The 14,748-nt window shown below is 43.2% G+C and overlaps 6 protein-coding genes across 6 annotated transcripts; 2 read left to right on the top strand and 4 right to left on the bottom strand.

Moving 5' to 3' along the window:
* Positions 1–2: 2 nt before the first annotated feature.
* Arp3 (Actin-related protein 3) lies at positions 3–2,560 on the bottom strand. The gene is made up of 6 exons (XM_018101383.3): positions 2,333–2,560; positions 2,047–2,227; positions 1,566–1,880; positions 951–1,487; positions 799–882; positions 3–739 (listed from the first exon to the last, which is right to left on the bottom strand). The coding sequence occupies exons 1-6, from the start codon at positions 2,374–2,376 to the stop codon at positions 644–646; spliced, it is 1,257 nt and encodes a 418-aa protein (XP_017956872.1). The 5' UTR covers positions 2,377–2,560; the 3' UTR covers positions 3–643.
* A 96-nt stretch (positions 2,561–2,656) lies between these two features.
* msk (importin-7 msk) lies at positions 2,657–8,333 on the top strand. Its single transcript, XM_018101375.3, has 11 exons — positions 2,657–2,982; positions 4,151–4,386; positions 4,461–4,958; positions 5,017–5,193; positions 5,251–5,396; positions 5,462–6,259; positions 6,318–6,541; positions 6,603–6,913; positions 6,978–7,180; positions 7,247–7,516; positions 7,580–8,333. The coding sequence occupies exons 1-11, from the start codon at positions 2,893–2,895 to the stop codon at positions 7,774–7,776; spliced, it is 3,150 nt and encodes a 1,049-aa protein (XP_017956864.1). The 5' UTR covers positions 2,657–2,892; the 3' UTR covers positions 7,777–8,333.
* Positions 8,334–8,457: 124 nt separating this feature from the next.
* On the top strand, positions 8,458–13,047 carry ldbr (lariat debranching enzyme). The gene is made up of 2 exons (XM_018101378.3): positions 8,458–8,777; positions 8,831–13,047. Exons 1-2 carry the CDS (start codon positions 8,581–8,583, stop codon positions 10,263–10,265), a joined length of 1,632 nt encoding a protein of 543 aa, XP_017956867.1. The 5' UTR covers positions 8,458–8,580; the 3' UTR covers positions 10,266–13,047.
* Positions 10,332–11,199, bottom strand: LOC108651581 (2-aminoethanethiol dioxygenase). Its single transcript, XM_018101384.3, has one exon. The coding sequence runs from the start codon at positions 11,197–11,199 to the stop codon at positions 10,471–10,473; it is 729 nt and encodes a 242-aa protein (XP_017956873.1). The 3' UTR covers positions 10,332–10,470.
* Positions 11,551–12,071, bottom strand: mRpL36 (mitochondrial ribosomal protein L36). Its single transcript, XM_089259136.1, has one exon. The coding sequence runs from the start codon at positions 12,012–12,014 to the stop codon at positions 11,619–11,621; it is 396 nt and encodes a 131-aa protein (XP_089115262.1). The 5' UTR covers positions 12,015–12,071; the 3' UTR covers positions 11,551–11,618.
* On the bottom strand, positions 12,200–14,675 carry Uba2 (Ubiquitin-like activating enzyme 2). Its single transcript, XM_018101377.3, has 4 exons — positions 14,420–14,675; positions 14,208–14,362; positions 13,859–14,146; positions 12,200–13,804 (listed from the first exon to the last, which is right to left on the bottom strand). Exons 1-4 carry the CDS (start codon positions 14,561–14,563, stop codon positions 12,292–12,294), a joined length of 2,100 nt encoding a protein of 699 aa, XP_017956866.1. The 5' UTR covers positions 14,564–14,675; the 3' UTR covers positions 12,200–12,291.
* Between the last annotated feature and the right edge of the window lie 73 nt (positions 14,676–14,748).

Consider the following 14,748-nt stretch of genomic DNA (forward strand, 5'->3'; position numbering starts at 1 on the left):
GCTTATCAAGTTTGTCACCTTGAGCTTAAAGAATGTTTTATTGATTTAATGAATGCCTTTTTCAGTTACGCTTATCAATATAACAAACAGATTTCTCATCAATATTAGTTTTCATCTTTTTCTCTTTTACATATAAACCTTTGCAGTTATTTCAATATATAAATATTACTATGACAAGTACAATTTCATATATAATTGTGTTTAGAGCGGGATTCAATGGAGCGCCGTTTGGTGTGTGTGGGTGTGTGTATGCTTTGTTTTTTGTATGTTAAGTGTGTATGTGTGTTTGTAAGTTTAGGTTATAAAAAGTTACACATATACATATAATCTTGTAGAAGTAATGCACCTTATAAAAAGTTTAACTGGCAGACATTGTTGTTTAAAGATCTTTTAGCTTAAATTCAAAATCAGAATCACACAGAAAATAATCATTTGGCCAAATATGATTTACGCGTATTGCTGATATACAAACATTTAGGACAACTTTTGATCTTAACACATAGAAAATCATTACTAACGGCTAAGCAATACTATAGCGTGGAATACGTGATCGCATATAGAATAGAAAACGAAATCAAAACGAAAATAATAAGTAATTAAACGCAGCATTTCACAGGCAGCTGCGCAGAGACAATGATTATGATTATGTCATTGTACCAAAGACGGGATTATGACGGCAAATGCTGGGACCATACTCCTCATAGGCAGCCTTCGTGTGACACACCTGATAAAACTCGGGCTACAAAGCGAAATATTTATTTAGTTCAAATATCTCATATTTTCCCACTACAAACTTACCGTTGAGGCCAGCATACTGCCTCCAAACCAGACGGCATAACGCTGCATATGATGCGTAATCACCGACACATCGATAGGTTTTGGCTGAAATATAAATTCCAATTGATATTATGACTCATTATTGATTAATAATATAAGTCATCATCATATACCTTTATGCGTCCCTCAGACAAGTTCTCACTAATTCGCAAACGCGTATCCACCGACCGCTTAATATCTCGTTGCAAGCGTCTACCGAAGTCCTTGAACATAGTCGAACCACCGCTCAGTACAATATTGTTATAGAGAGGGCGACGTACATCAATTGGACAGTTCTGTATGACATTGTCAACAATTTCCGAGAGCGGTATGGTAAAGTCGGGATTTGAGAATTCGGGATGAAAGAAGATCTCCGGTCCGAGGAAACGCTCATAGCCCACATCAACGTTGAACGGTTGTTTCGTGACAGTGTTCAGGCCCGTATAGTTGCGTATCCACTTGTTTGGCTCCGCATCGTACTTGGCAAACTCTTTGGCTATATCTGGACATATGTAGCAGTGTTTCTCTTTAATCGCTTTGGCAGTCTCGAGACTCTGTTCTGGCGGTATGCCCACTTCTCGTTCACGCAATAAGCTCTGAATGAACGACGTAATGTTGCGACCGGCAATCGGTATATGTTTGATGCACGAACCAATCACATAGCCTTCCGCCTGTCGAAAAATATGGGGTAGAGTAGAAAATAGAGATAAGATATGTAGGGTAAATAATAGGTAGTGTAATGTACTTACCACAGGAATAACGTGCGTCACACCATCACCGCTGTCTACCACAATGCCTGTTAGGGTTCGCTCTTCCGCGGATCGAGATGCCCAACTGGCGGCCAGCGCTAGCACAGCTTGAACCGCAATATAAAGACCAGGAACATTAAACGTTTCAAACATTATTTCCGCAGTATATTCGCGATTCTCTGGCGTATTAAGTGGCGGCTCGGTTAACAGAAAGTAATGATCTTCTGGCTCGGCACGCAAGTACTTAAACACGCATTGTTCCAAGAAGCGCTCCATAAGATCCCAATCTTCCACCAGGCCATGGCGCACAGGATACTGCAAACGTACAAGGTACAAAATCACAAAACATTATTTTAGGTTTCAACATTTTTGATAAACAGTTTTTTATCAGCTGTTGTCATATCACAAAGTCATTCACGAGCTGCGATATCGTAGCAAATGCGTGCGCATAAGCCCTGCATAGTTAATGCTGCTTACTCACTTTAATGGAATAGCCCGTGGCATCGAACGCCTCGTCGCCAATGAAAAAGTCAAGATCCTCGATCCCTTTTGTGACGCGTCGCTTACTAGTGTCGCCAACGCCCGCAGACTCTTTAATTGCGATGGCCGAGGGTATTATAAACTGTGGCTCCTTGTTGCCAGCATAACCCAGTTTGGAGTAGCTGTCAGTGTAAACAGTGTGTCATTAGTGGAACATTCAGGTTTGTGTACAAATATGGCACGTTCCTCCATAGGTACCAGTTACGAATACCACGCACGAAACTTACCCGGTGCCCACATCGATTACGCATGCCGGTAGCCTGCCTGCCATGTTGACTGAGGATTTGGTTGATTTTGCTATTTAACGGTCTAAATTACACTTTTAGCTTGAGTTTTACACAAGTTTCAATTCGATTGCCTTGCTGATAAACACCAAACTTTATAAATTTTCAACCACACCTCCTCCAACGACGATGTGTCATTTAGAAAAACTTCGCTCTTTGTCACTCACACACACATTTACAGCACCTATATAGCCAGCGTTGCATTTGTGTGCGATACGTTTTCCAGCACTCTCAAAAATAATCGAAACGATTAGTGTCGGTAACGATAATACATCACACGCTTCGCTCGGACTCGCAAATTTCGGCGGTGTGTGTGTGGCTGTGACAGCCTTTTTCCACGTTTTTCCTATTAGCGCATATTTTTGCAATTGGCCTTGCCAGTGCATCATTTATATCGATAATTTAGCTAAACCTTAGCGAATTGCGGGCGCTTTGTGGGCGCTTATTTGTTTGTGCAGCAATCACAGCAAAACCGGCGAATAGGACTAATCACATACACGAAAATGGAGGCACAAAAATTGACGGAACTGTTGCGCGCAACCATTGATCCAAATCCGGAGCAAAGGAAGGCGGCCGAGGATCAATTAGCACAAGTAAGTGGCTATCTAAATAAATATAAAAGTGCTCCGACACGACCTTCTATATTGAACCCCACTGGCGCCATCGTCAATGCATGAAGAAAACCATGTGCTTTTTTAATTGTTCGCTTTTAACCTCCCTCTCTCTGCCACTATGCGGTATGTATGTGTGTGTGTGTGGGAATGAGCGTATGCATGGGTATGTTTGTGTGTGTGCCCGTGCGGCAATGTGCGGGCGTGCTAGTGTCAATAGTAAATTGATATTTGCCAAAAACAGCAGAAGGCAGCAACCATTTTTTGTTTGCCATGCACTAGGCTAGGCCTCGCAGTTTAGCCCGCTGGCCCAGCGACCCATTGGCCATGCGGCAACAAGTACTGTAGATAGGCGAGGTGCGGGTGGTACGTTTACAAATGCACAGACCGAATCCATACATACATGTATGCGTGTTCCAGTATGTGGGTGTATGTATGTATGTGTGCTGCACTGTGGCAACAAGTTTATATTCCTATTAATTTTAGGGTATTTGATTATATTACAGTTTCATTTTCTAGCCCATTTCAAATTACAAAATAGATATTAGTCTTAGGAATTCTAATTACAAAATTAATTAATACCAAGAACGTTATACAATATTCATTCCAAGTAAAAAGCAAGATTTATATGTAATTGCCAGTAATTAAGTTCCCTCGGTAGCGCACGTTATGAGACATAACATAACTAATGAATTTCATTAAATTAGCTTAGCATTCTGTACCACTGTTCAAGAGTATCTTATTTTGTGGCTGAGTCAGCTTCTAACGATTTCCATGCCCCTCCTTATTCAATCGGTTAATTAACTTTATCAGCATATATTGCAAATTACTACTACACTGCTCGAAGCTTCTTTAATGGGCAAACGCATGCCATTAAAAAATTTACATACATATATGTATGTAGAGAATGTGCCTAGAATTTTAAATGTTGCGAATTGGGAGGAGCTTCGTGGATGGTGGCTTTGCATTGCTATTGTTTTATCAATACACGTTTTCCAATCTTTGGATTGGCATGCGAAATTGTATCCATTGTGTGTGCCACCAAATTATATTACTCATTCGCCGTATACCACTTTATGCGGCAGCTGTATAAACAAATCGTCTGACGGAAAATCTATTTACACATGTTCTCTTGTGTTCTCTCGCCCAGATACACAAAATCATTGGTTTTGTGCCAACCATTCTGCAAATCGTCATGCAAACCACTCTGGAGCAGCCAGTGCGGCAAGCGGGTGCAGTCTATCTAAAGAATCTGATCAACAGCAGCTGGTCGGATCACGAGACAAAGCCTGGAGAGCCCATACCATTTTCCATTCACGAACAGGATCGTGCCATGATACGCAGCGCTATTGTGGATGCTATTGTACATGCTCCCGAGCTGATTAGGTAAGATGCAATGACATAATGCAATGTTTCTAAAATTGATAAACATAATCATGATTGTGCTGTGTGCTCTACAGAGTTCAACTGTCTGTCTGTGTGAACCATATCATAAAGAGTGATTTTCCTGGCCGTTGGCCCCAAGTGGTGGACAATATTAGCATATACTTGCAAAATCAAGATGTGAATGGCTGGAATGGCGCCCTGGTCACCATGTACCAGCTGGTCAAGACTTACGAATACAAGCGCTTCGAGGAACGCACACCACTCAACGAAGCCATGAATTTGCTTTTGCCAATGATTTATCAGCTCATGCTGACGTTGCTCAACGATCAGTCGGAACAATCGGTGCTATTGCAAAAACAAATACTCAAGATTTATTATGCACTAACGCAGTACAGTCTGCCGCTTGACCTCATCACTAAAGAGATCTTCTCTCAGTGGATGGAAATTTGTCGCCAGATTGCAGATCGTGCTGTGCCCGACTGCTCGCATTTGGAAGATGATGAGCGCACAGAATTCCCTTACTGGAAGACCAAGAAATGGGCGTTGCACATCATGGTGCGCATGTTTGAGCGGTAATTAATGTGATATTTCGATGAGATTTAAATCTAATTTCAATCATCTAATGTGCAGCTATGGCAGTCCCAGCAATGTCGTTAGTGAAAAGTATCAGAAATTCGCTGAATGGTATCTGCCCACCTTTAGCTCTGGTGTCTTGGAGGTCCTGCTCAAAATCTTGGATCAATACCGCAATCGAGTTTACGTGTCGCCTCGTGTGCTAACGGATGTATTGAACTACCTAAAAATTGCGTAAGTTTGTTAACTTCAATGTTAAATCGCCAAAAGTTATAGAATATTTCTTATTAGTGTGAGCCACGCCTATACCTGGAAGCTGATCAAGCCGCACATGGTGGCTGTTATTCAGGATGTCATATTCCCTATTATGTCATTTACCGACTCTGATCAGGAGTTATGGGAGAGCGATCCATATGAATACATTCGCCTCAAATTTGGTAAGCATCCAAAGAAGTACACTCTTTATATTTAATTAATTCGTCATGTATCCTCTTGTATATAGATATCTTTGAGGACTATGCGACACCTGTACCGGCTGCCCAGTCGTTGCTGCATTCCGTCTGTAAGAAGCGTAAGGGCATTCTGCCTAAAGCGATGAGCACAATAATGCAAATAATTACCTCACCCAATGCGGATAACAAGCAAAAGGATGGCGCACTTCATATGATTGGTACACTGGCGGATGTTTTATTGAAAAAGGCGCTCTATCGTGATCAGGTCGAGTCCATGCTGACCACCTATGTGTTTCCGGAATTCCAGAATCCCGCTGGTCATATGCGTGCTCGTGCCTGTTGGGTTTTGCACTACTTCTGCGATGTGCAAATCAAGAACCCCCAGGTGCTAGCTGAGACAATGCGCCTGACCACCAATGCTTTGCTGACGGATAAAGAGCTTCCCGTTAAGGTGGAAGCTGCCATTGGCCTGCAAATGTTCCTATCATCTCAAGACGAAGCACCAAAATATGTGGAGTCACAAATCAAAGAGATTACCAAGGAGCTGTTGACCATCATACGCGAAACTGAAAACGAAGACTTGACAAATGTCATGCAAAAGATTGTCTGCACATTCACGGAGCAGCTGCTGCCAGTCGCAACTGAAATTTGTCAACATCTAGCCACGACATTTAGTCAAGTGCTAGAATCGGAGGAGGGATCTGATGAGAAGGCCATTACGGCCATGGGTCTGTTGAATACTATAGAAACTCTGCTCAGCGTTATGGAGGAACATCCGGAAGTGCTGCTTAACTTGCATCCGATTGTGATTAACGTCGTAGGTCACATATTCCAGCAAAACATTACCGGTAAAATATGCCTCCCAAATGTGAAGGATGTCTTGATTCTATTCTGAGTATTTCACAGATTTCTATGAGGAAACATTCTCACTTGTGTACGATTTGACATCGAAGTCTATTTCGGCTGAAATGTGGCAAATGCTAGAGCTCATCTATCAAGTATTCAAAAAGGATGGCGTTGATTACTTCATTGACATTATGCCGGCTTTGCATAACTATGTAACCGTTGATACGCCAGCTTTCCTCTCTAATCCGAACCGTCTCCTGGCCATACTGGACATGTGCAAAACTGTAAGCTGATTCGAAGACATTAGTAGTCATGTTTTATATTATTAAAATTGTTTTCCTCTAGATGCTAACTAGCAATCCTGGCGAGGATCCCGAATGTCATGCTGCTAAACTCATGGAGGTCATTATCTTGCAGTGTAAGGGACAAATTGATTCGGTGATACACATGTTTGTGGAGTTAGCTCTGTCGCGTTTGACACGCGAGGTGCAGTCATCCGAGCTGCGTACTATGTGCCTACAGGTGGTCATTGCAGCGCTATATTACAACCCACAGCTACTGCTCTCCATTCTGGACAAAATGTCGCAACCAAACAACGAACCAATTAGCTCGCATTTCATTAAGCAATGGCTGCACGATACAGACTGTTTCCTTGGGTATGTGAACCACTACTACTACTATACGAACTCCTATTATAAACTAAGCAATATATTCGTTTAGAATACACGATCGCAAGCTGTGTGTCTTGGGTCTGTGTACACTCATTTCACTAGGCGATGCCAAGCCTCAAGTGCTTAGCGAAGTGGCGGGTAAGATTATACCATCGCTGATATTGCTGTTCGACGGGCTTAAACGAGCATACGAATCTCGTGCTCAGGAAGAGGAAGAGGAAGAAGAGGAGGAGGATGGTGATGACTGCGAGGGTAAGAACGAAAAAAATAGACTGCAAATCAATTTCATGAAAAACTAATATCAATTGTTGTCTACAGAGGCTCTGTCAAGCGATGAGGATGAAATGGATGAGATGGCTCCCAATTACTTGGACAAATTAGCCGATTTCTCCAAAACGAAAGGCGCCGCTTCTGGTTTTGAGGTGAAGGCCGAAATCAAGGACGATGATGAGGACTCTGATGACGAAGCGGAAGAGTCCGTTGGAGATTTGAATGAAACTGGTCTCGAAACATTCACCACGCCGATTGACGATGAAGAAAACGACAGTGCTATTGATGAATATTGGACGTTCAAGGAAGTTATAACTGGTAAGTCAAAATAAGCTTATATATCTGTGTGATTGATTACTTATTTCTCTTCTGTATTTTTAGCACTTTCCACCCAAGACCAGTCATGGTATTCGCTGCTAACATCGAACCTAACACCCGAACAGGCTAAAGCGCTGCAGGAGGTCGTTGTGACCGCCGACCAACGTAAAGCGGCCAAGGAATCGAAACTAATTGAGAAACAGGGCGGATTCGCCTTCCCTCAGACCACCGTGCCGACATCGTTTAAGTTCGGATCTTAATTGACTATGGGACACCGACTTATTAGTACGCTTTTCTTTTGACTTCATTGTTTCTCATATTCTTTCCATAACGAAAAAAAAAAAGAAAATGAAATAACTAAATAGTGGCTGGCACTTGATATGACGGCTGTTGAGGCAATCTATAGATTCTCGTACATATTTTATGTACACACACTTACACATTTACACGTGTTGCATGCATCGATCGGTTGAGCGATGGATGGGTAGGGTGATCGCTTTATATTTATTGTAGATTTATATTTTAAATTTCTATTTTTGGCAATTCCATGCCAACTAAATTATAGTAACTTAAGTTGGAAGTCTATTGTATATCATTGTATGTAACTAAAAAGAAAACCTATTTAGAAGTCGTCTCATAGAATGAGATCGCGCCCAGCTAAGCATGGATTATAAACACTCCAGCGTAAAGTGGTCAGAGAATGAGAATTCAATGTAGAGCATTTCACTTACATTGTCTTTACACAGATACACACACTTATATAACGTAATAGACGGAGCGATATTTTTGAAAAATAAAAACATTTTTAACGTTTGAATTCAACTTGATTTTCTTGTTTACAAGTATTACTGTTTCCATGGTTTATCTCTAGGCCATGAGCTCTTTTAAATTGAGCCTCTAATTTCAGTGCTGTGAAATGTGATGTCATGTTTATTTGGTATGCACACTATTGTGGAGGCTGACTGATAAATATTCTTATGGATTTGCCATTCACGTGTGAGCGCTGCCTGCATGCATGCCGCATTTGTTTATATTTTGTGAACGTAAACTAAAAAGGCGCTGATATGAAAATTGCTATTGAAGGCTGTGCACATGGCGAACTGGAGCGCATATATGAAACCATTGAAGGCATCGAAAGGGAGCAAAACATTAAAGTCGACCTGCTCTTGTGCTGCGGGGATTTTCAATCTACACGAAATGTTGCGGACTTACAGACAATGGCTGTTCCAAGGAAGTACATGGACATGTGCACCTTCTACAAGTGCGTAGCCAAGCTTGTAATGCGTAACACTTATTTAATCAACTTCCTTGCAGATATTATAGCGGGGAGCTTGTAGCGCCCATTCTGACAATATTTATTGGTGGGAACCACGAAGCGTCCAACTATTTGCAAGAGTTGCCCTATGGAGGCTGGGTAGCGCCTAATATATATTACCTTGGATATGCAGGTGTTGTTAGGGTAAATGGTATTCGCATTGCTGGCATCAGCGGTATATACAAGGGCCACGATTTTTTGCGCGGCCACCACGAATTCCCGCCATACACAGACAAAACCTGTCGGAGCGTCTACCATGTGCGGCAATTGGAGGTGTTTCGCCTGAAACAACTTTCCGGCAAGGTGGACATCTTCATGTCGCATGATTGGCCCCGGGGAATACAGGAGTACGGCAACAAGGCTCAACTGCTACGCTTTAAGCCACATTTTGCGGAAGACATCGAAAGCGGGCAGCTGGGAAGTCGTCCTCTCGAAGAGCTCTTAAAGGCATTGCAGCCTACTTATTGGTTTGCTGCTCATTTACATTGCAAATTCGCTGCGCTGGTTCCCCATGCTAGAAATCATATCAAGAGAAATAATCCCGGTGATGCAAGTAGCAGCAGCAGCAGTAGCGAAAGTGAGGATGAAAATGACGACAACGGTGGCAGCAGCGCAGCGCGAGAGAATGTACCAGCAACACCAGTGCCTGTAACCAAGTTCTTGGCTCTAGATAAATGTCTACCAAGGCGACGCTTCCTACAAGTACTGGACATGCCATCTAACGAGAGTAGTGAAGGCAAATTGTCGCTAGAGTATGATGCCGAATGGCTTTCGATACTGCGTACAACAAATCATTTGATTTCTGTAAAAGATAATAATTACTATTTGCCTGGCAAGAAGGCAGGCGCCATCGAAGAGCGCTGCAATTTCACGCCCACTGACGAAGAACTGGAATACATACGCGCTAAATTCGAAAGCCTTTCGGTGCCCGAGAACTTTTGTCGCACTGTACCGTCATTTGATCCCGATGAGGACTACAATTATAAACAGAAGCACATTGAGCAGGCGAATCCACTGCTGAATCCACAGTCTAATGAATTCTGCTCCATTTTGGGCATCGATGATCCGCTTTGCTTAGCCATGCTGGCTAGTGGAAAGGATTTGCCACAAACTGCCAGCTTGCTGGACAGCTCTGCCGACAACAAAGCAGATCAAGGGAATCTCGAGCAGTCTATAGAGGATGTCCCCACAATAGTCCAGCATGTGGCAACGCCTCCGAAACGTAAACTAAATATGTCACTGCCAGCGCCAGTCGTAGCAGTCGAACCAGACAAAAATGTCATCGAGCTGCCCGATGAAGTCGACGAAGAGCTGGCGATGCCTATTATGGAGGATTCAAAAGTTGAAGAGACTCCAGCCATTCGCACTAGTCCCAATATCAAGAAACTTAAAAGACGAAATCAAAGCATATACCAAGCTGAAGAAGATGATTAACGGACCTCGATCTTGTTGGATTAAGTTTTAATTGTCTAGATTCCTAACCAGTTGAAAGTCGATATTAAAAAAAGAGGCAATTTAATTTAAATAACACAGAAAATGCTTAATCATGCAGATCCTACTGGTATTCAGCATGAGATGTTCATGTTGAATGGAAATAAATTAAGTTTACATTTAAGGATACATTTTGTAAGGATATAATTCACTGAACGTCGGTGACGTTGGCACCATAAACTTCGGCGGCACAAATGAAGCAGCATTTCAGCACAGACTTGGGAGTTGGGGTTAAATCACAATAGTAGCTGGAGGGCGATGGAATGCACTGCAACTGCAGTTCATCGCCATCCGACTTGGGGCGATAGAAGCGGCAAAGGCGTGGACCATATTTCGGCATATCGGCATCGTATGGAGGACTAAGTATATCGAAGAAAGCGGCAATCCCGTTGCCGACTTGGGTAATCTGGTGATAGTTGCGTTTACGTGGCGTTAACAAGGCGCTGGATGTTTCGGCAGTCACCAGGCAGGGCTCCTCAGCGATTACTTTGACCATTGTTGGATTCTTCTCATACTGAACCACCTCATCGGCGGCCAGCTTCTGGGAGTAACTCTGCACATGCAACTTGCCCCAGACGCAGCGCAGCAGGCCGTACATCATGGGATGATCGTGTAGTGGAATTGAATTACTGCCCCGCACAATGAATAAACTCATGGAGAAGCGCTCATCCTCGAAGATGTGCATATAGCTGCATGGTGCACGGGTCACATTCGTGGCATCGTCACGGAATAGCTCCTCCTTGATATGTAGATCACGATAAGTGAGCTCATCAGTCAACTGCTTCAGAAGCTGCAAATTGGCATTAAAGCTGGCAAGATTGGCGCGGTCGAAAGTCTTGAAAGCCTGGCGCAACACGCTTATAAAATGGCTCGTCATTGCCGCAAGAACTGGCGAAAATGTTTCCCTTTACTCGTAATGCACCAGAAATTACTCTCTCTGACGTCAACTGAGTTTCCAATGGCGTTAGTTCGATACCAGCTCTAGATAATTAAGCTGCACAGTAATTGCGGCTAACAAAAATTATAGATAAACAAATCACCAGCTGTTAACCAGTGTTGAGTAGTGCCTTGAAACACTACCAAAATCAAAAAGAAATGGAATATTTTAATTTTTGTTTACGAATTTGATGATTTTCTAACCCACTTATGCTAGAAATGCTAGATTTAAATGCGTAAAAGTTCTATGCAAACTGGGCTCTAATGGTAATATAAAATATTATGAACGACCTTAATTCAACACATTACTTTATTCAAGTCAATAAAATCCTATTGGGTATTTATACATAAACATATGAATTAATAGCCCCTCTCTTTGGATTGCGTGGCATGCGTCAGGATCCACGACTTGTAATCACGTTTCTTCATTGACATTTGCTTGTGGCGCGGATGCGTGGGACAGATGACATAACCGCGCTCCTGACGTACCACGACATAGCAATCCTTGCAGCGCCGCTTTAAGCGACCCTTCACTTTAAATCCTGCCACTTGTTGGATATATGCATTGAAAGGCGCCAGAAAGGAGGATACTAGATTAGTTGTGGGCACCAATTGCTGACCAGTTGAATTGTGAACCGGCGTTGTGGTTGTTGTGGCATTGACTGTGGGCCGCATCAACACATGGAAACCACGTGTGGCGTTGATGCCATTCCATAGCCGTGTGGTATTCTGTAGAAGTTTACTAGTAAACGACATCTGTAAACGGAGTTTTAATTTATATTTCTGCAATAATTACACAAACACGCACCTTCTCTACATTAGAGTTGCCAGAGTATCGAAACTGAACTGCTGTCCGCGTTGCCAACCATTCACACCACTTCCACTATTCGACTTGAAAGAGAATAAACTGAACTGGTTCGCATTAAATTAAACTGGTCTGGTTTAAGAAATAGCAGTTTTATTTTTAATCAAATTCAGTTGGAGTTGTTTATTTTATTTTTGAGAATTGCGTGGAATTGTTTTACTAATTATATTAGTCGATATTGATTACTTCGCCCGCCCTTGTCTCCTCTAGCTTTGTGCGTTTGCATTTGGTGGGGCCAACTTCCTCATCCGAAGAATCTAATATTTCAGTTATGTCCTCAACATCTTCATCATCCAACGTCTTGCTAGGCTTTCGTTTTGTTGCGGTTTTCTGTGGGCAGTCTACCGTAAGTTTGTTTGTTGCAGCCGCAACGGTATCCTCAACGCTCTCCTGCACTTGCTCCTCAACATCATCATCATCCTCAACAACGAGACAATCATCATCGTCATCCTCGACTTCTGTGAGTCGACTTCGCTTTGAGGTTGAGGGACCATCGTCTGTCGCATCGTTACCATTCGCCGCACGCTTACGGGAACTAGGCTCCGCCTCAGGCTCGACAGGTTTCTCATCTTTGGGCTGGAGTTGATTTTTATCGGCAATAACTTCGAATAGGACGTCGTCCCTCTCCGCATCGAAGTGCGAGATGATGATGCTCAGTTCATAGCTCTGGAAGAAGTCATCGCATTTCAAGATAACGCCATCCACGATATTCATATCACTCAGCAGCTTTTGTTCATTGCATTCAGTTTCGCCCTCCTCCGAAGATATGAGAATGGAGCCAGTTGATTCGACTGTCACATCCGGATTGACCATGTTCAAAGTCTTGATGAGCACCTCGTCGCGGAATGCTTTGATTTGGACGCGTTTCGTATCGATGCGCAACGTTATGGCTGGATCACTGGCGCAGACATAACAGTTAGGATTTGGGGCCGGGAAAAAGGCGTCCGGCACCAGAAATTGATTGCGGCCATTGAGGCGGAGTCGAGCATATACAGCCTTGCACTGCTCCCACTTAGCCTGCAGCACGCTGAAAGCACGGAGCACCGAGATGCCTGCAGTTATCGCGTTGGTCGTAGCAATGGCGGGAATAATGTTTCCGGCCATTGACTTAATTTCGAATCTTGACTTGCGCTCAATATCGAAAATGTGAGAACGCACATTAGCACAAGCTGCGACAAAATCCATAGCTGGCTGGTCGTCCTTATCCCACACCAATGTGTCGTTGCCCTCCAGTTTGAGAAAAGCTGCGCTAAGCTCTTTGAGCGCGTTGGCAAAGACATGTGCGCACTCCTCTAGTGTCCAAATCTTGTGTGTCTGACGCGCAAGCTCGGGTCCCTTAGAGCCGGCGCCGTCAATCAATAGTGTGTCCCATTGTACGGGCACTGGCGCCTTGCGCGATTTCCATAGATTCGACATGCGCAACAGATAGTTGATGTCCTCGTTGAAGAACTTGTTGAACAATTTGCCGGCATCGTAGTTGCAGTCCTTGGCCCATTGACGAGTATTGATGCGAACGACGTTGCCATTGGCGGTGGCAGGCTCAGATTCCTTTTCATTTAGCCCTTCAGGAGCATCACCAGCAGAGCCAGTATCTTTAGCTTCAGCTGCAGCTTCTTGTGCCTCCGGATCAGCTGCATCAGGCGAGATGTCCTCATCCTCAACTGACTCACCGAAAAGTTGACTAAACAATTCATTGTTATTAACGAATTAGTTGAAAACAATAAGCAAAACTTACTTGAACAGATGCTTGGCCCAGACAATACAGTGAATGGGCTCGGAGGGCGTGTTTCGTATGGTGCAGCCGGGAAAACTTCGTTGCTTCTCCTTGGGAGTGCATTCGTAGCACTGGGTCAAGCCGCGCTTTATCAACTCCACTTGCCCATTGTAGCCGGAGGTGCCACTCTCGATCAGCGGCACATCTGCATTGAGACACATTCGATTTACGTGGTTTCTGGCCGCGCGATTGTCCAAGGCACTGAGCACCACATCAAACTTCTTGAAGAAATTAACGCCGTAGTCAGTGCTGCAACACAAACAGATAAATGAGATCCCTATGGATGTGAAGGATACTGCATAATACTTACGACGTAACACTATCATGGTAGGCCGTAATGTTTGCATCAGGATTAAAGCTGAGGGCGCTCTCACGTGCTACCCGCGCCTTTGACTTGCCTACATGTTCGCGATGGAAGAGGAATTGGCGGTTCAGATTACTTAAGTCAATCGTATCCAAATCGATCTGTACAATAAAACTCTTAATTAAACGAAAACAATTTAAACTTTAAATTCAATTTACAATTTCAATATCCGTAAATCCACTGAGTACAAGATTTTTGAGCACTTCACATCCAATGCCACCAGCGCCTACGACTAATACTTTTGATTTCTTGACCAATTCTTGCAACGTAGCGGGTAGAACACCATCAATTGCTGCAGCCATTATTTATTTTTTGTTTGATGATTTCTCACTTAATACAATGCAAAATACAATTCGCTAATGACGCCGCCGGTCACACATACACATGTAAATTGACTGAAAACAGTGCTGTACAGCGCGAATTAGTATCGAACGTAAACTGTAATCGAATTTGTAGTCTATCGGTACAGCTGTTGATAAAATATCAC

Source organism: Drosophila navojoa, chromosome 4 (genome assembly GCF_054131105.1).
Source record: "Drosophila navojoa isolate 15081-1374.11 chromosome 4, UAZ_NAV_1.0, whole genome shotgun sequence".
Classification (NCBI taxonomy): domain Eukaryota; kingdom Metazoa; phylum Arthropoda; class Insecta; order Diptera; family Drosophilidae; genus Drosophila; species Drosophila navojoa.

Excerpts from the sequence above, each read along its gene's own strand:
- Arp3 (XM_018101383.3), bottom strand. The coding sequence starts at position 2,376 with ATGGCAGGCAGGCTACCGGCATGCGTAATCGATGTGGGCACCGG. Across the intron at positions 1,488-1,565 it reads TGACGCACGTTATTCCTGTG|GCGGAAGGCTATGTGATTGG; the intron begins GTAAGTACATTA and ends ATTTTTCGACAG. Across the intron at positions 883-950 it reads TGTCTGAGGGACGCATAAAG|CCAAAACCTATCGATGTGTC; the intron begins GTATATGATGAT and ends TTTATATTTCAG.
- msk (XM_018101375.3), top strand. The coding sequence starts at position 2,893 with ATGGAGGCACAAAAATTGACGGAACTGTTGCGCGCAACCATTGATCCA. Across the intron at positions 6,260-6,317 it reads ATTCCAGCAAAACATTACCG|ATTTCTATGAGGAAACATTC; the intron begins GTAAAATATGCC and ends AGTATTTCACAG. Across the intron at positions 7,517-7,579 it reads GTTCAAGGAAGTTATAACTG|CACTTTCCACCCAAGACCAG; the intron begins GTAAGTCAAAAT and ends CTGTATTTTTAG.
- ldbr (XM_018101378.3), top strand. The coding sequence starts at position 8,581 with ATGAAAATTGCTATTGAAGGCTGTGCACATGGCGAACTGGAGCGCATA. Across the intron at positions 8,778-8,830 it reads GACATGTGCACCTTCTACAA|ATATTATAGCGGGGAGCTTG; the intron begins GTGCGTAGCCAA and ends ACTTCCTTGCAG.
- LOC108651581 (XM_018101384.3), bottom strand. The coding sequence starts at position 11,199 with ATGACGAGCCATTTTATAAGCGTGTTGCGCCAGGCTTTCAAGACTTTC.
- mRpL36 (XM_089259136.1), bottom strand. The coding sequence starts at position 12,014 with ATGTCGTTTACTAGTAAACTTCTACAGAATACCACACGGCTATGGAAT.
- Uba2 (XM_018101377.3), bottom strand. The coding sequence starts at position 14,563 with ATGGCTGCAGCAATTGATGGTGTTCTACCCGCTACGTTGCAAGAATTG. Across the intron at positions 14,147-14,207 it reads TACCATGATAGTGTTACGTC|CACTGACTACGGCGTTAATT; the intron begins GTAAGTATTATG and ends TTTGTGTTGCAG. Across the intron at positions 13,805-13,858 it reads TGGGCCAAGCATCTGTTCAA|TCAACTTTTCGGTGAGTCAG; the intron begins GTAAGTTTTGCT and ends TGAATTGTTTAG.